Source organism: Drosophila santomea, chromosome 2R, assembly GCF_016746245.2.
Source record: "Drosophila santomea strain STO CAGO 1482 chromosome 2R, Prin_Dsan_1.1, whole genome shotgun sequence".
Classification (NCBI taxonomy): Eukaryota; Metazoa; Arthropoda; class Insecta; order Diptera; family Drosophilidae; genus Drosophila; species Drosophila santomea.
In genome coordinates, this window is record NC_053017.2 from 13,531,943 (window position 1) to 13,551,641 (window position 19,699).

Sequence of the window (19,699 nt, forward strand, 5' to 3'; positions counted from 1 at the left end):
TGGGCTCCTCCACCAATGGACTACGCTACATGATGTCTGGACGTGTTGGGGACGCTTCGATACCCGGCTCCGCTGCCTATGCGGATAACGAAGTGGGCGCCGCAGTGACTACTGGCGATGGTAGTTATCGTGATGCGCTTCGTGCCATCCTTGCGAGGGTGGATATGCGAGAGATGCCGCAGGTTTGTTACCTGTTCCACTTCATGGTCAGTAGTCCGGGATGGCCGGCGATGGAATCAGTTCAGTTTTTAAGTGATTTTAGAAGTACTCTCTTTGGAACTTGGTTCAGAAGTTGTTCGGTAGTATTGTAATCTCAAGTTTGAAGTATACATGAGGAAGTATGTTTTTGTATACTCAAGAAAATTAGGCAATTAACTTTTAATCCCAAATTTTGGTTATGAATACGTTTAGGCGCTTAACGAATTAACGGTTACCGACTTAGTTTAGCGTTGCCAGACCTTTGAAGTTTGCTGTGGTATATATTCACAACCACCATTACGGTCACACTGCATTCTACTCTTCAAAAAATATTTACGTGATAAAAACGCTTAGAATTCGGCGTTTTCGAGGGTAGTTTTTTGACTGACGCAGGTAATTCCAAACAGGAATGACATAGAGATCAAGTGGAAGAGATTGAGACCAGCGGAAGCCGGCGGACACCCAAGCCGTGTGCCATTTGCCACCCAGCAGCACGCCTTTTGCAGCAGGATGCAGGATGCCACAGTCCCGGATCCGGAACCCACCAGCACCGACAGCAGTTGCTCCGTCGAAAAAGCCAATAGCGGGGAACCGGTACAAAATCATGCAGCGGCCGAGCGGGAGGCGGAAGCCAACGATTCCAATTGCACCATATGTGGGGCAGCAAAGGCCTCGGCTCTCTTGGATCTGCGCTCCAACCATGTGATGCAACGTCGTCTAAGTCGCGACTGGAAGATCCATGTGAGTACTCGGGAAACGATTCCATCCTGACGCCCAGGCCAACTCTAAGATTTCTTTCATTTCCAGGCCGATGTAATCCGATCCACTTTAAAGGCCATTTGCGTGGAGTGCGTGTGCAAGCTGAACATGCACTCGGAGGTCACTCGATCCCTGATGCAGCGCATGCAACTGCTGCAGCGTTCCGGAGGAGAAACCACCAAGGTGACAACCACCACCACTTCGCCCAGCCAGCACAGTCCACCCATTGCCGATGCGGAAGTGTCCACCACCCTGATAGAGTGTCAGGAGGAGGTGGCGCACAGCGGGCAGAGCGTTCGCAGCTCGCCTTCCTCCTGCTCCGTGCTGGAAGTCTATCTCGCTCAGCAACCCTACTCTCCATCGGCTAAGAATACAGAAGAGAAGCAAGCGGAGGGCTGGAAATGGCGAACGCGGCTGGAGTGCCATGAATGTGGTCGAGCCTATTTTCGGCGAGACTACTACGCCTTGCACTTGAGGCGCTGCTCCAAGACACGCAGAAAGCAGCCCCGTCCTTCGCGCGCCAAGTGTCGTGTGCTCAATGAGGCTAGCTATGATGGAGAATCGCCATCCAGAGTTACCCGTTCCGCGCGCATATACTACTGTCGGCATTGTGATGAAGAATTCGAAACCATGATCAGTAAGCGGCAGCATGAGCGTTTGAAGCATCAGCAGCGATATCCTTGTGACTTGTGCGATGCTCAGTTGGACACGAAGTACGAGTGGGAAATGCATCACACCATTTGCCAGGCCAAGCAGGAGGTTAGTATGCATGCATCGCAAAAAAGTTTATATTTACCTATACTGCTTTTCTGTACAGGCCTTAGCAAACCTGGAGCGGGAGGATTCAGGGCAAACTGTTCAGTTCTCTCGGGTGCCAAGGGCATGCTCCACGCGTCCTCGCTCACGGGCTTGCTCCGAAGCCTGGGATAAGTACGACGTGGATGAGGACTATGAAGACGATGAAGAGAATGAAAGCGATGGCGAGGAACTTGAAGAGGGCGATGACGAGCAGGAGGATGCCATGTACGCACGACGTATGAACTTTACTGGCGACTGGATCGTTAATCACAGCCGCAGCAATAGCAACAGCGCTGGTAATCTCTCCCTTCTGTACGGAGACTACGGTATGGTGGAAACGCATATGACCACCGACAAAGAGTATGGTAAGTATCTTTGGAAATATGTTATCGATCTGTATTTAAAAATGCTGCACTTCGCTGGCAGATCTTTACCTACTTGACCTGCTTAAGACGCAGGTGCGACTGAAAGCATTCACTTGTTTTACGCCGGGCTGTGGCTACCAGACGGACACCCTAGTAGCTCTAATGAAGCACGATTACATGGAGCATTGGAAGATGAGCTGGTTCTACTGTCACAAGTGCGGCGATGTCTTCACCAGCAAGTAAGTACCAACGAACATATTACACGAAGTTGTAACTCTCATTTGATTGGAATTCATAATAAATGTTGCTTTTTTGCAGAGTCTTCCTAGACTACCATATGCATCTCCAGAACCGCGGACTCTACATTTGCCATAAGTGCCGGGATGAGTTTGAGTTGCAGCACCAGTTGGACCGCCACTTCCAGCTTCACAAGAAGGGGATCAACTATCACTGCAACTTCTGCCGATTGGAGTTCCTTAGCGAGGCCAAGCTGCTGGCCCATTGCAAACAGCGGGGGCACAGTCCCAACGATGAGCCCCTCATCAGCATTGATCGTTCCCTCTCGATTGTCAACTGCCATGGGCCCCGGTCAGCGGACTGTCCTCGAATAGTTAAGACGTACGAAGAGCGTGAGTTCTATATTCCGCGAATGCCGATGCCCTCCACGCAGCCCATGCACTTGCCCCAACATAAACCATTTCGTTTTGCCATCGGAATTTGCGATTTTGAGGAGCGAAATCCGAACTGCGTTGGATGTCACTGATTAGGAACTTGTTGTGAGTTCTGTTCTTCGTCTGCAATATATACGAATAGGTCATGCTACCCGTTACTATTAGAGTTAAATGTGTTTATATGCACACTCTTTAGCAGAGCAACGAGGCGTTCGACTACAGCGTTCTCCTTGGATTATCTAGCACTAATCTAGTAAAATTAGATATTGGTATTTTTTATAATAAATATTGTGCCGTTGTCAGAAAAAAACGTATTAATTATTTGATTCTTCAGTCAGTTTATTTCGCGTTTCTTCGCTGATCTTTACATGATGAAAGTCGGGTGTCTAGGGATAATTTAAATTGCAGTACAATTCGGAATACTTAAAACTAGATCTAGAATTCGCATGTGTTTGTGTGGACTATGATGCTATGTACAGAGTTACTCGTATAACAATTTAACATTATCGACCGTACGACTATATAGTTGCATATGTGTAGGTGTTTATAATTAAAGAGCCTATTGCATTGCCCCCAGCGCATGTTTTCATGTGTTTTGTTTTGTTTGCCTTATAAATAGTTTACGTTTAAGTGCTTACATTTAGTTGATGGCCTTATAACTAATCAATTTGCGGGAAACTTACAGATTTTCAACTAAGGATCTCGATTCGTAATTAAGTATAGTTTGTAATTATATTTGAATGCGTGTGCTCTTGCTCGTGGTACGTTTGAGTCGGTGTCAGTCTTATAAATTCAACCCAGGACGATTTAAATATCTCGCTAACAGGATAACATGAGGCTAACAAAGATACGCTATTTGAGGTAGTTCTGTTCAAGTGGGATCTTCTGTTCTCTCTTCGATTAGAAAATCATAAATGTAAGGCCACGTACATGCATGGTCGTTATAAATAATCTAGTGCTAATAATTTTTAAAACAAATCACTGGCATTTAACAAAGTTGTACAAGGTGTAGCTAACACGCCAACCCATTCTGATGGGAGCCTCTTCTGCTCTGTCCTTAGTTAGCTTCTCCACCACCTCCACCCGATGCCGCCTTCAGTCTCATGTAAGTGGGTTTACATATGCACACATATCTCTTAGTTTGTCAGTTGGCCTCTGGCATCTGGGATGGGTGGAGTTGAGCTGTTTTAAGGCCTACAACTAGCTGGTTTCCAAAGATGGCCTACGAGTGCCTAGCCTAGGGTAACTATCTGTATTCTATCCTGACCTATACTACTAACTATATCCTAACATTTCTGTTTTTAGGCACAAAGTGATGCTGACAACAATTTAGTTTAGTGTGTGGGTTTGATTTTCGATGGGTGCCAGGTGCTGGTGCGGATGATTCCCACAACGACTGGGATGAGGTTTCTTCGTTTAAAGCTTCACCAACGCTGGTCGGCGCCTGAGTCGCCGATTGTAAGTAAGTAAGGAAAGTAACACAAGGATGAATCTAATTGGGTTTGAACAATATAGGAGTTGCTATCAGAGCCTGGCCTACTCCAAGGAGTCTAGGCTGTCCGTGGCATACTGCCAGGCCATGGTGAGCGTCAATCAGTCGGCCCGGGCCTGAGCGTCCTCGCCTTCCAACAGCTCCCTCTTCAGACCAATGGGAACGAACTGCGGCGAGGCTGGGTAGTCCTCGTGATCCTTGCCATTGGCGGACGCACTGCTGGCGTGCATGATCACGCCGCCACCACCCTCGGTTGGCTGGGGCGAGTAGGGCGATGGTGGACGCTCCTTTCTGGCCAGCGACAGATCCTCCACGTGCTCTTGCTCGTGATCCTCCTCATCGTCCGCATCCTCACGCTCGTCCTGATCGCGTTCCCGCTTGATTATATTCTGCTCGTGCTTCTCCATCTCCAAGTCCATGGCCTCCTGCTCGTGCGGATAGTGACGACCTTGCGGACTTGGCGACCGCATGCCATGGCCATTGGAGCGCTGGTCCATCTCCGCCGGACTGCTGGACAGGCGATTGGCAGCGGCATGAGCCGCAGCGGCCAGAGCCATGGCATGGAGAGCCTCGCGGCCGGCCATGTCACCACCACGGTTCTCCAGAGCCTGCTGAAGGAAAGCGTGATCCAGGAGGGCCGCAGCTGAGGGTGGAATGGTGGGCGGCATGCCGTGATGGGCGGGCACATGGTCCACCTTCTGATCACGCTTCACCTCCGAGTGATGGCCATGTCCATGTCCATGTCCGTAGTTGTGGGCAGCAGCGGCTGCCGCAGCGGAATACGAAAAGCCCTGTGAGGACTCAGCGCCCGGAGGACTGCGTTTGGGTGTGCGGTGGGTGCCACGTCCCGTGGTGATGTTCAGCTTACGGACTTTGTCGTAGAGGGTGCGACTGGGCAGACCATACTTCCTGCTCGCCTGCAGGGCACTCATGCCCTCCCTCACCGCCTGGATGGCGCACATCATGTCCGCTCTGGTATACTGCTTGTACCGCTTCCATTCCGGCTTCTTGCCGCCGGACTGGCCGGTCTCCTCCTCAAAGGAACGATCTGTGTAGGGCGAAAGGGGTTCCTTGTCGCCGCCGTAGTCGGAGCCATTGAAGCTGTGATTGCGCTCGCCTCCACTTACTCCCAATCCGGCTGGAAGCTGGGTATTCTGGTGCGGATGAGTAGGCGTCTTCTCGCCATTGGCATTCATGGGTCCGGGTTGCGAGGAGTCAGCGGGATTAGCTTGGGCCAGAACGTTTCTCAGGATGGGTGTGTCGCGGTTTCCACTCAGAAGCATGCTGGAAATAGCCGACAGCTTCTTGCGCTTTAGAGGATTCATATCGGCGGCTGATTCGTAGACAGAGTTCAACATGGCAGCGGCGGCGGAGGGTGTCAGTGGCCACTGGCCGCCGGCTTCTCCCGCTCCCGAGGCTGCCGAGTGGGGCGTGGCCTGTGTTGGAGTCAGTGGAGCCTCACCGGCCGGAATTTGACTGGCCGACATGGGCTGCTGCTGCGGATAGTGGCTGTAGCCCGGCTGATAGCCAAACTGCGGCGGCGGTGGTGGCGAGCAGCTGCTCGAGATGGCGGCACTGGGCGAGATGTGTGTGGATGTGGAGATCACGGATGAGGAGTGGTTGGATGCTGATCCGTTCTGGGGCTTGGCTCCGCCAGCTCCCGAACTGGAGGTGGGCGTGACGCTGGCATGATTGAACTTCATCAAGTTGTCGTACAGACCCTTAACCTGCAGCTCCTTGGCCGTGCGCAGGATCTCCGGCTCCTGGCTCTTGGTCACCGTCGTCTCGCCTGTGTACATGTACTGCAGCAAAGCGGCAATCTCGAAGCCCTTCACTCCCGGCAAAATAATGCTGCAGTGGTCCTGCGGCACATCCTTGAGGATGTGCTGGAAATATGGTGAATTGGCCGCCAGAACGACGCGATGGGCCTGGAACTGCTCATCGTCCACCACCAGGCTGCAGTCCACATAGCTGCCCACCTCGTGAAGGGCGTGCAGAATCTGTACCAGATTGGTCTGGTGGTTGTTCCAGCGGAGGCAGTACGTCTGACCCACCTCGCCGCTGCTGGCCACCGGCGCCGTAGGGCCGCCCATCTCCTGGTCGCGCTCCGTCTCGCGATCCCTGTCCTGCTTGGGCTCCCGCGGAATGTGGTGGTGGCTCACCCTTGAATGGTGGTTGTGGTGCTGGCTCGCTGGCTGGTCGGGCTCCTCGTCCGGAGCGGGATCGCTGCTGTTGCTGCTGTTGTTGTACACACCGTTCAGACTGGTGAAGGCGGCGCTCAGCAGCGTCGGCGAGTAGAAGGATAGATGCTTCCTGACCTTGAGCGCCAGTTTAAGGCCTACGGATCACCTGGTTGCCTGGTTACCGGTAATGGGAAGAGAACAAGCGTAGAAAATGGCAATTAGTACGAGTTTTAGAGCCTCGGCCAAGCGACCAGATTTTGGCAAATGTCAGAGCGTTGGAGAGGCACATTTCAAATTTCGCATGGGTTGCTAAAATCAACAGGAAGCACACACACAGAAGCTCACACACACCCAGGTGGGCAAATGGAAGTCAGGTGTGCGAAATTGGGGATGGTCGCTCCTCCACTGCTACCTCCAGTTCCACCATTTCCTTTTTTTTCGCGGAAAATCTTGCCTGTTAAATTTATGCCCTTCACCACCCCCCGAAGTTTTATGCGCCGTAAAAAAGTGAAAGTAAAATGGGGGAGTTGGCAGTGGGTGGCGGCGGTGGTGGTGGCGAGGAAAACGTGCAGGAAAAATGGGGGAAAAAAATATGCAAACATCCCTCGAAAGATGTGTGCGCGTATTTTTCCGGCTGCTTTTCGCGCGTTTTACTTTTACGCATACATATACATATTCAAATCTATATGTATAATATCAGGCTTGCCTTTTTTTTTACCGCTGCCTGCCACCGCTGCCTGGAATCGGGAAATGGAAATGGGAAGGCACGGAAAATAAGGGAAAATGTGGCTGAAAAACTTGCAATAATTTTCATTCATTTCGTGTACAAAGAGACGAGGGTGCGGGGGCGCAAGACAGGCCATATGCCTATGCCCTTGTCCTTGGCATGACTTCAAATTCGGCACTCGGGCTGTGGTCGAGTTGAGTTTCAGATTCGAGTGGACGCCATATGCTGGCATCCTGGGCATCCTGGGCATCCTGGCGTCATGTGTTGGCCATTCGTCAAGGAGTTCGCATCCCAAACTTCGGCCATGTGGCGTGTGTGAATATTCGGTTACCAACAGGTAGAGTGGCACAGGATCCACCCCCCGCCCCAAAAAACGATAATGGCAATCAGACAACAAGAGGAAAATGTCAAAGGGGCGAGGCAGCGTAAAAAATAAACCAGAAGGTATATGGCAAAAAAAATGAGAAAAGAAATGCTGACAATCAGACAAAGGCGGCAAACAAACGATCGCATTATTGTCTGCGGAAAATGCGCAAGAGATCATCAATTGTTGTTGTCTAGCCATTGTCTAGCCGACAGGATAATGGGCAACCTGCGGAGATCCCAATCCCAATCGCATTCCCATTCGCATTCCCACTCCCGATTTGCGCAACACCGAGCAGGTAAGCGATTTGGTAGCAAGAAGCAAGCGCATTAGATGCGGTTATAATAATGCCATAAAGGCGACGCCTCAACGCCTCGAAGATCGCGCATCGCGCATTGCGTATACGCCACGATCGCCAAATCGAAACGAAAGCTCCCGGCGGAAAGCGGAAAGCTTTGGCCAACTTTTGCTAACAGAGCTCGCCAACAGTGGCCACCATTTTGTGGGCAAAACGTTTAATTAAAATTATCACAAACGTCATTGAGCCGAATGCACTTGGAAACCGGTTTTGCTGGGCTTAGCGTTTCCAGTTTACATTTTTTGTAGTGCCTATTTTTTTTCTGATTTTTTGACACGTATTGGGCTTGAAAATTGCGAAAGTACACCAAAAATAATTCGGAAATTTAAAGGCCAACGAAGAGCACTGTGCTACTCAGTTATAAAGTTGAACTCTCAATAAGGGAAAATTATAAGAAACCATCTTAGCGAAAAAACACTTTAATTTTTTGTACTTAGATTAAGTTAAATTTTTTAATAATTTATTTTAGCCTTACCACGAAATAATGAAAATGCCGCAGGTGGGGCACAGTATCGATGGTGCTAAGTGACCGAATTAGTTGCTGGCACACTTTAAAGGGTATTTTGCATTCAGTTTTTGGTTTAATCTTGTATTGTTTCGTTGTTTAAAATGTTTTCACATTCTCAGTACAGAGTTTTCTTTAATTTAGTTGTTATTTTTAATGCTTGTTCGCTCTTCTGCTACACACCAACACACAAACACACACACAAAGTTGCACAAAACACGAGATGTTGCCAAAAATATTAGATATTTTCCAAGAAACTGCGACACGTTTAGCGTTTTACTTGAGTTTTCCGCTCGCCTTGTGATTTTGATGTTTTTGAGGAAATTTTGAGAGTTTTGCGTGCACGTTGTTGCAGATTCGAGCGCTCAAACTTGAATAAAACTGCCACGGTTTTCGTGTGCAGCAAGTCATTGAAGACCAAATTTCCCGAGCGCTGCCAGAGCGGGATGGAGCGATGCACGGAGGGTGAGAGCGAGAGAGCGGCGAGCAAAACTGTTCGAATGCGCAGGGGAAACAGGAAAACTGTGCTACGAATCCACCCTCGCGCCCTCTCTTTCGCGCAGTTGCAGTTTTGTGCGTGAGCGAGATTGCGATTGCGTGTGTGCATGTGTGTGCATGTGTGTGAGAGTGTGTGTGCGTGCTGCACATATAACTGCTGCCATTGGATGCAGTGCGTGCGAAGGAGAGGCCCATAGCTGTCTGCCACTCTTTTTCCTTTTTGGCGACTGCATTTTTTACGTTTCTATTTTTTTTTTCGGTTAATACTCGAATTTAAGCAGGTTGCGTCGAAAACTGGTCTATAGTCTTTCGTAGTTCGATCTTGATTCGATTCGACACCCTTTCTTCTCATTCCACTACTCCGCGGCATTCGTCGCCATTTTGAACTGCCTGTTTTGATACTTTGTCGCCTTGCCTTTTCGTATATTTTCGTATATTTTCTATTTTCCTCGCTTTCCTCTATTTCCGCTCTTTCGGCCTTTTTCTGCAACAACTTCTTAGCTATGCAAATTTGGATTTGAATTTAAGTGTACAGATAAAGTAACGACCTTCGGCAATCAATGCATAATTGAATGCAGTTTCGGCCTGCAACGCGATTAATTTGAATATGTCTCGACCTTCGACCCCTCGGACGATAACCCTTCGATTTCTTGATTTTATATGCAAATTGCAAATTAACGGTCGCTAGGGGATGGCTTTTCGAAGGGTAACATAACATACTGCCAATTTGGGATTTCGTTATTATCATGCAAATTATGCTAGGCACCTGTAAAATGTCTTAGGGTCTTTGGTTTTTTTTAATTTCTTAAATCTTTGGGGTTGAGATTTTCAAGGAACCCTTAGGTAATGGACTTTTTAAAGATCTGCAGCAGTTTGTCATATTATGAATCTTGCAATAACAGTGAGTTTGAATGAGAATCTAATAGATAACTGCGTGATAAAAACGTCTTTTTAAAAATGATTTAAATATGAAAGTCTCAGGAGTTTAAATTGTGTTTTTAAAATCAAGTCTACAAAAAGAACATTTCTCTTTTCGCAATGTTCATCTCTACCAGCTGTACTCCACACATTTCTGGTCGCCGCTCAACTTACATTTTTTAATTGTTGATCATTAGTTTTTTCATCGTCGTTTCCTCTGTGTATCACCCCTCCCCCCGCCCTTCTTCACTTTGGCTTGCCAAACCCATTAATCATGTTTTGAAATTAAGGTCAACCGCATTTCACGGGGCCATTTTCCGTCCGCCCGTGTTTTCAACTGCATTCTTTGTTTTTGTTCCCCATTTTTTTTTTGGCAGCTCCGCGAGAACGGCCAACACTATCTTCACCCGAAAGTCCGAAAAACTAGTTCGCAAGTGCATTCACCTCCCCCCGCCACCCGCTGAATTCGGCTCCAAGCTGATAGTGCAAGAAATGAGTGTAAGTACGGGCATAAAGAAGCGGAAAAGTTGCCGCAACTCGGACTCCATAATCTGGACTCGGGCGGGCATTTATGGGCAAGAGCCCGGGGGCTTTACTCTTTTTACTACAATGCTTCCATATATGAGCCCCCGACCCCTTTCCCCACTTGTAATCTTATCATCATTACCCCCAGCGCCTGTCAATGTGCCAGTGAAAGTGTAAAATGTGGATTCCAAGAGGCTGTGAAACGCCGGCCCAACGAAATATCACTTCTTTAATAAAAAATATTAGTGAAAAATATGGGAAATATGGTTAATTATTAATAATATTGAAAGAAAATCATTTTGAAAGCAATCAAAAATGAATTATTTTTTTGTGTGTTTAGTTGTGCATGTTCCTAAAGTATAACGCAAAATGACTTAATTTTAAAAGAGAACTTAAGATACTTAACTTAAGCTTAATTAATAAATAAATAAATTAATAATCATAAGGACGTTCAGCTAGTTAAAGGAAACTCCACGACACTCCACATGTGTGCATCACAGAGAATTTCCTTAAATGGATTATCATCTGGTCAGTGTTGACTTTGCTGACTTTTTGACTAACTGCAAGAGGATGTGGCTAATACCGGAGATAAAGACGTTTTCCCAGCTCAAAGCCACCGCTCATTATGGGGGATTAGCAGGGAGAAATCCGCACATAATCCAACCGCAAGACAGTCGTTCAATGAAGCGAAGGACTCTTAATGAACTGCTAGTATCCTTGTATCCTTTTCGCTACCTGCTCGTTGGACATGTGTGGATCCTAGCAAAAAAAAAGGCACTAAAATGATTTAACAATCAAGTAATTCTTTGTTCCTTGTCGAGCAGCACTAATTTGCAGTCATCTGCCCAAAATGGCATTGTTCTAAAGTGCTTCTTATCACGCTCTCAGCTTAAATCTGAATATGACACTGAATCTAAATTTGCATTTCGTATTTGTGTTTGCAAACTGCACGACAAATGTTTTCGCCCTACGCATTTTCGCGATTAGTATTATCAGCTCTTTGTCTGCTGCTGGTCAGCAGGTCAGCACATGGCAATAAAAACCTATGGAACCTGCTGCAAGATTTTTATGGCCACAGCGAAAGGGTTTCGAGTCTGGGGTTTATGGGTTTACGACTTTTCGCAAAAATGTGCCAAAATAGTTCGATGGAAATGTGGCCCGCCGCTTTACGATGCGTAACCCTTTGCTCTTTGGTCATTACCATTGAGCGACTATCGGCATAAATATTTGCATGCGAAGAGAAGGATGAAACGGATTTTCCCGGAAAAGCATCGCCTTGGGTTTCAATCAATGCCTGGACTTGATAGCAGCATTTGTCATGCAAAGTAAAAAATGAATGCAAAAAAAAAAACACACACATCGAGGTTGCGTTTTTCCGGCTTTTCCCAGGCAACCCTTTACCTTTAGCCCTCGTATCGTTTGCTTTTACCTGGCTGTATTTCGAAGGAGGTCCAGCATGCTTCTGCTGAGATGCTTGAAGATTCTCAGTTAGTTGCTGAAGTGTCGCTGCTTAGAGAATCTTTGAAGTAGCAGCGGCACGTGAAAATTCTCTCCAACACAATAGGCAATTAGCGTCTCTCAAAGGGAAAACAGGAGCCGCCGCCTACGATGGACAATGGGCAGCATGCAGAGTTTAGTTTAGCGACAGGATCGGCAGGATCGGCAGGACCTGCCATAAAGATTGCCGCTCACACTCGTGTGCTAATGGAGGCGAAAATTTAGAGATATGTATATGTATCTCCCCTTTCCACCCAGTGTTTACACAAAACGCACGCGGCGGAAGGGCAAAAATACGAATACTATCTAGCAGATACACACTACACTCAGAAAAAGTAGGATTTTCGAAAGATGTATAAAGGAGAAGTACTAAACGTATTTGGAAATGCAGTATTTCAGTTTTAAACTTAAGTTTTTGTTTATTCTTCAGCTATTCGATTTCTAACTATTTTTGGTCCAAAAATTGGTATTTCAACTAATTAAATTTTTAATCACAGATTTTTTGAGTGTATTTTTTTCTGTGTGTGGGTAGAGCAACAGTCGAAAAAACAAACAAAAACTGCAGCCCGGGGAAATTAATAAAAAAATGCAACAAGAAGACCACGAAAAAGTTCGTCGGAGAGAGGGAAAATTAGACAAATACGAAGCAGCGGAGAAACGAAAACGCTGGAAATTTATCGCGCGCGTCATTCGCTGCAACTATGGAAAGTGGCACGTAGACCGCGACTTCGAAGAGCGATGGTGGTGTTGGTGGGTCCGCTGGCGGAGTTGGGCAAGGGGGCAGGGTGGGGGGCGGACCACGAATGGGTCATTGCACTTTTGCAACGCACTCACAGATACGAAAGCATAGCACAAAAACAGATACAGATACAGATACGAATACATTCACAGGGCCGCCAGATAGCAAAGCAAAAGGCAACATTTAAACGAGAATTGTGTAAAAAAAGGCACGAAAAATTAGGCGAAAGCAAACAGAAAGAAGGCGAAACAGGGAGACAGTGGAAGAGGGGAAAAGTGGCCCAGGGAAGGGGGGCAGGAGGAAGAGCGGGAGAAGGCAAACAAGATACAGATGCATCTGTGCATGTGTGCAAAGTGTGTGTGTGGGGGAAGTGGAGTTAAGGGGGTGGGGAAATGGGCTCCCAGTGCATCTGCAACTTTGCATGGTTCGGCCATTTTGACGGCGTTTTCGCTGGCACAGATACAAAGATACTATCTGTACAGAGAGAAAAAAGTATGTGATATGAAACTGATGTTTGCAATGATCGTTTGTAACTCAAATAGCGTTCCTCGGGTGACATATGTACACATGTAGATATGCGTGCCGCAGTCGTTGCAGATCCGGCCGTAGATGTGCACATGCATAGATACAGATACAAAGTACATGCATATGCTCTCCATGTAGCGCGCAGATACGAATGCGTTGGCTATAAATAGCGAGCCATGCCATTTGTGCCGCCAGCGCCACTCGAGTGTGGCGGTTGCAGTTGCAGTTTGCCGCTCAATGAACATGTGGAAATTCGGGAAATGGAAAGCCGACGACCACGCCCCCGTTAAGTACAGGCTAGCATTTTTAGAGCGGCGCATGGGGTGCATTTTTCCACTATGTTTGCACCAAAAACACGCTCCCATACACACACACACACGCACGCACGCATTTACATGCACGCACAAATTCGTTATTTTATTTTTAGCAATTTGAGGGAAATTTCAAGTCGAGCGTTGTGAATTTTTGGTTCGAATTTATACGGCCATGGTCACATGGTAAGGGAAGGTGGGGGCGAAACCGCCCTCCAGAGTGTACGTATGTGTGTACATATGTGTGTTTGTGTACTTACCTTGTTTTTCCGCTGTTGTTTTATTCACTCCATGTACATATAGTATCTGCAAGATCCAGCGACTTTTTTCGGGGTTCTTTGAGTGCGTAGAACACGTTTTACAAATGTATCTGCTGGCTGATCAGAACGCCGATTCTAACCATAATTCGATTCACATTTTCGCACATAGTCTAGCCACGTTTTCACTGGCCCTAAGTTGGCCAAAATTTTAACCGGCATTATTGTATGTTCGCTTCGATTTACACTATATTTAGCTGGAGTTTTCTTTGGTTTTGTGGCACGAATCGAAGTGAACTCTTTGCCTTCGAATGGCAAAATGACGCAAAGTTACTAAACAGCAAAAAATATTGTAAAAAAAGGGCAATACAACTGATTCTCGGAAGTGTTTCAGCATTCACAAGCCTACGGATGGTCACATCCATCCGCGTATCTTTGTATCTGTTAGTTCGTGTATCTCAAAGGGCGGGGCAGGGTTGGCAGCGGCGATTTACATGTGTCGCTCTGCTGTAAGTTCTGGACGGACCGCCAAACTTCTGCGGCGGTACGAGCACTGACCTTGAGTTCAGTTCAGTTTACCAAAGGGACTGCGAGTGGAATTGGGCTTCTCAGTTTCTCTGTTTCTGAGTGGGGACTGTATAGCCGACTGAATCTGTTTTTTAATTCTTTCGCCGATTCTCGACTGCAGAGAGAGAGCTCCGCAAAAATGGCGTGTGTGTGGAAAAAAGCTTCGACTGTACATGTATGTATGTATGTATGTACCTCAGTACATAATATACTAGTACATAATGCCACTGACTCACAAATTGAGCAAAAAAAAGCCAAGTTCCCAAACTAGCGAAAAAAATATACATATTAATTTGGGCCTCTGGAGGGGGGAAAGCTCTTTCGTCGAGCATAGAATTATCATCGGCCCTTGGGCCCACGTAAGAATTTTGCAAATATATTAACCCAGTCGTCATGAGTCGAAAACAACAACCGACAAATAAAAAAAAACAAAAAAATTAACCCGCCAGTTGGTCGCTTGTTTATCTCTGAAGCGCTTTTCAGGGTCACTCTTTATTATTACACAATTTTTGTTTACAGCAAAATGCGGCGCAAATTTTTGTAATCTATATCGGTATGTGTGTGTGTGTATATACATACATATTATGGTTTTGGTTCTCGAGTTGAGTTTGTTGTTTACCACGAAAACAAATTCGGTGGGCCAGGGTCAAAAAGCGGCTACGTGAAAATGCGGAAGGACGGATCGCTCAATGACAATTACAGCAAAAAGCCTTGCTAACTATTAAGTGCAGAATTGTTAGTCTATAAAAAAATATAGAAGGATTTATATTATTTTGATAGCTGACAAAATTCCGAAGGCTTGGTTTTAGTAAAAGCTTGGTTACCTTAAAAATATATAATCAGGATCCAGTAAATGCTATATTAAACAATTAAGAAAGTCCTTTTAAAAGTTCGACTATTCGGAAATAAATATGACAAAGTATCTTATAAATGAGCTATACAGAATTTTGTCTGTCAGATAGTAAAATACCAAAACTATCTGATGGATATAAATGAACAATAATCATTCTAAATAGTGGAAAACAAGAAACCTCAACCGAAGCCCTTTAAATATTTTTACGCCAGACGTGAAAGCAACAAGTTGCGTCAACAGAACCACAGCCCAAAACCCAAATCCCACTCACATAGATACATTTGAACACACACACTCCGGTGCGAAAGCACGTCAGAATTGAGTAACAATAACAACATTCCCGCCGTCCCTAAACTTGAACTTGAATTTCGCAGCGAAAACAAAAATTCAAGAGCAAAATGCCGGCAAGGCAAAAAAACAACGCAAAAACTAGTTGCGAACAATAACAATTTCGCGTAAACAGACTGATGCTCTCGCTCCCTCGCTCTTTGGAGCCGACGGGGGCCGAAGTGGAGCCGATGGCCTTCGGTTGCCGCTCGGCGGATTGTGCAAGCTTTCGATTCGCTTTTGCGACTCGCGAATTCCCCCGAAATTCGCAAGCCGACCAATCAGAGAGCATTTTTGCACACAACAAAAAGAGCAAAACGAAAGCTTCTCTCCACGTGTGTGTGCGCCGCGGTGGTGCGAGTATTGGTGAGCGGGCTTTTGCTTATTTTTGGCACATCGCATATCGCCATTTTTGCGCAAAAAGTCAAAAGCTGTCTTGGCGTCGTGTTTTGTCGCTTTGAGGTGATTTCAAGAATCGCCAGACACGTGGTTCTTAGTTGGGGCACAGCACAGGAATGTGTGAGGCCTATGGGGCTCAAGAATCTCACCGGGAGAATTTGCTAGACACGTAGAAAAGCTTTCTCGAACGATCGGGAGATATGCATACATATGTAAGACTTGTTGTGGTCTTGGCAATGACCTCTAATATCTGAAAAGAGTCATTACATATGTACATATACTTAAAGTTCTTTGATAATTTCTTCTAACTAACCTTATTGAACCTTCATAAGATTCAGTATAAAGCTAATCGATCACATTAGCGCCTACATTTTAAAATATAAATTACTTACATATTTTGATTCAATATTAAGAACGTTAAAAGAACGCCAACAGCAAGAAATGTTTCGCCTAGAATTAATTTAACATAAAAATATTTAGTTAATAAAAGTCTGATAACATTCTGCAAAAGTAAGCATTTCTAATTTAGATACTTACTTAGCTTTTCACAAAAATAAAGCAGAAGACATTTCTGATAACAGGAGCTGTTGTTAAACTTTTAGCAATAAACAAATGCTGCCCACTTAATAGAATTTAATGAACTTTATTCTCTTGAATAAGCTTTTATAAATATGTATTGTATTTATTCAGCTTGATGGAGCTCTCTAGCATTAGAATTTGGCAAAGCGAAGCTTTTTGAAACTTAAGCACCTTATAGAGGCTTGTCTGATCTAACGATCTAGTAGAGATATGAACCAGCTCAGGGCATAAAACATTACCTGTATTAGATGGCAGAGCAAGAGATTCCCATGGAATGGCAGAGCCAATTTCGTCCTTTGTTCGACACTATCATTAGCCCTCAGGTCCTTTCCCCCAATCGCTGCAACCTGCTGAACACACGATCAGCTGCGATTGCAACTGCGATCCTGACTTGCAACATGTTCCCTTTTTTCACCGATTTTCCTTTTTACTCCGTCCGTGTGACTTTATCGTGTGATTGTGCGGCTGCGCCCCTTATAATTCTCTCGATCGAATCAAAAAGTTAACTTTTCCCAGGGATTTTCAGGCATTCGGGGATTTCATCCCGCATTTGTGCGTGTGCGAGCATCCTGTTGCATGTGGCTGTGGCAGTGGATGTGGCAGTGGCCCCCGCCTTCTTCTTGCAACAGGAGCAGCAATCGATTTGGGCATTCGCTTTGGTTTGTCCTTCGCCCATAGTGCATAATAGTCCTGCGTCCATAGGATCGGGATATTCCCAGCTCATTGTGCTGCTGCTGCCATAATTTCTCGTCATTCTTCTGGTGGCTCTTTGTTGGGTTATTGAACTATTGCTTCCCTTTGGGTGCACAGGTGATAATTTTTAGGGAATTTACTGCGCCATCACTTGTCGCAGTCGCAGTGGATGTAGTTTTGGGGCAAATGGAAAAAGGGAGAATGGGTATACAGCCATATAATCGCATTAATCGCATGTTCGGCCAATATTAGTCTACCCCTTCCCGGGCTGCTATATTCCGCATCCATAGCATCTATGGATGTTTCCCGAGTTTGTCCAAGAATTTCTCACACATTTCACGTACTCGGACGGGGACTCGAACTCCGACTGCAACTAAGTCAACAATTGCACGGCAGGTATCCGCATCTCGAGGCCCAAAGACAGGCGCAAATTATTTTGACAAGTGGCCGAGAAATTGTCCTCCATTGTCCAATGCCACCAACAAAGACGATTGTTGGTCTGCTGCTGCTGCTGGTCGAGGCGAAGATCTGGCTGCTGCAGTTGGCTTTCTAAGTGACAGGCCATTATTATTATTATCTTGGGATCTTTGGGATACTGGAATATTGGTACCTTGGTATCTTAGAGATTGCAGACCAAGCGTCTTCCCTCGATAAATATTGCAGCCCATTAATTACAATCAAAGTGCCACAAGCACACTCGAGGGCAATACTATCACTCAATGTCTAATGACAACGCGAGGCGATCAATTGCCAAACTGTTTAACCCCTTTGTGGCTTTATTTGCATTTATAACGAAGTCTGTGAAACATGTCAATTTGGTTTTTTAGTTCCTGAGTCTTTAATATTAATTAATTGAGTGTATTCTCTTGCAATTTAATTGCATCTAAAATCCCTTATAAACATTTCTATGTGTATAATGTAACAAAGATACAAAGTTAAGATAAAGATCATTGTTCTATGAGGATAGTTTCCAAACATCCAACATTCTTATTGGCACAAACTAAGCTGTAATTACAACTAATTAACGCGGTTTCTAAAACACAAACTAATTTCACCACCGAAGGTCATTATAGCCAATTTAAACTGTGCTCGCCGGTACAGTCGCAGCTCTATCTATTTTCGGTTTTTATTATTTTTTCGGCGCTGTGCGGCCGGAAATCGCCAGCAATTGCACGTCCCATGTGCGTGTCTTCCCAAAAAGATGTGTATGCATGTGTGTGTTTTCCACTTCTGTTTTTCCCGTTTTCCTGCATTTTCCGTCGCTTCTCGCCTGTGGAATAACAAATAATTAGCATTAACCACGCAATTGAGTCGCGGCAGCGCAATGTTGCATTTAATTTTCGGGAATATGCGTTGCACATGTGCATGCGCGAACGGGACGGGTGTAGTTGCAGTGAAAGAGACGGCATGAACTGCAGCGGCAGTGCGATAAAGCATTTTCGGTAATGTCAACAAAAACGCCAAAGAAGAACGACAACAAAGTAAGCAAAAGAAAAACCTGCAAAGGGCCGAGGGGTGGGTGGGGGGGCGATAGCGAGGTCGCCATCTTGGCTTTCCCAGAAGAAGGGGAAATTGGTAAAAACACAAGACACTCGAACTTGTGGATGCACAGATACAGATACACGCACACTCACACATTTGTTGCATGCCTCGCATGGTTTTTCTTCTACTTTTCGACTCTTTTTGTTTTTCATTTTTGGGATCGGCGGCCCTACGCCAACAAAACTGAAGCCACATCACGATTTTGGCTACGATCGTGGCATTCGGAATTCAAATGCTGGCCACGCCGCCTCAGATTGCATAATTGCCACGACAGCACGGCGATCATCGGACCTTCAGGCTACTTCAACTGATATATGAGTATGAGAAACCATTATCGGTAGTTATGCTAAGTAATGCACATAGTTACAAATTACAAAAAATTCTACAAAATTAAAATCATTAACTTATATGTACTTAAGCCTAAATTTCACTTAAACAAGTTACACTTAAAAAAGTTGTTTCAAAAGCACTAACACTACACCTCTTTCTGCGACCTTCAATTTATACATATATCAATCTACAATCAAATATGTTGTATATGTATAAATTGCAAGGCAACGACCCCCATGAGCATCAATTTCTCATTAGCTTCGATCATCAGGGAAATGTACATATCTCATTACTGAGCGTGGCTAATTTGCCCGCAGAGGTCAAGAAGTCAGGACGTTGGTCAGCTATGCGCCCTCTCGCTCTGGCACACGCTTGACAGGATCGGCGACCAGCATTCAATGCAATGCAAAAGGATCTGCTAACGAAAGTGAAACCAGGATCGATAGCCTCGAGCGATTCGAGCGACTGACACACGCTGTCCTTTCTGAAAACAAAGGCCTCGAAATGCGACAAATTCAAACAGTTTTTGTTTGGTTTTACGTTTTTTTCATTTTCATTTTCATTTTCAGTTTTGTTCTTGTTCTTGGGTCTTTCGAATGCATGTTGCTTTGTGCGAGTCAAAGTTCCCAGATATCCTTTGTAATTGGATCCTTTTCGAGGAGCATAACAATCCCTGCGCGTGTGAAGCGCGACGAGTGCGCGTATATCTATTTTCATTT

The 19,699-nt window shown here is 45.7% G+C and overlaps 2 protein-coding genes across 2 annotated transcripts; one reads left to right on the forward strand and one right to left on the reverse strand.

Annotated features, from left to right (window-relative positions):
• Window positions 1-477: 477 nt before the first annotated feature.
• On the forward strand, window positions 478-3,101 carry LOC120445592 (zinc finger protein 33A). The gene is made up of 5 exons (XM_039626086.2): window positions 478-939; window positions 1,006-1,716; window positions 1,775-2,120; window positions 2,182-2,359; window positions 2,439-3,101. The coding sequence occupies exons 1-5, from the start codon at window positions 709-711 to the stop codon at window positions 2,881-2,883; spliced, it is 1,911 nt and encodes a 636-aa protein (XP_039482020.1). The 5' UTR covers window positions 478-708; the 3' UTR covers window positions 2,884-3,101.
• Window positions 3,102-3,109: 8 nt separating this feature from the next.
• LOC120445591 (sex determination protein fruitless) lies at window positions 3,110-8,539 on the reverse strand. The gene is made up of 2 exons (XM_039626085.1): window positions 8,391-8,539; window positions 3,110-6,640 (listed from the first exon to the last, which is right to left on the reverse strand). The coding sequence occupies exon 2, from the start codon at window positions 6,374-6,376 to the stop codon at window positions 4,385-4,387; it is 1,992 nt and encodes a 663-aa protein (XP_039482019.1). The 5' UTR covers window positions 6,377-6,640; window positions 8,391-8,539; the 3' UTR covers window positions 3,110-4,384.
• Window positions 8,540-19,699: the final 11,160 nt, after the last annotated feature.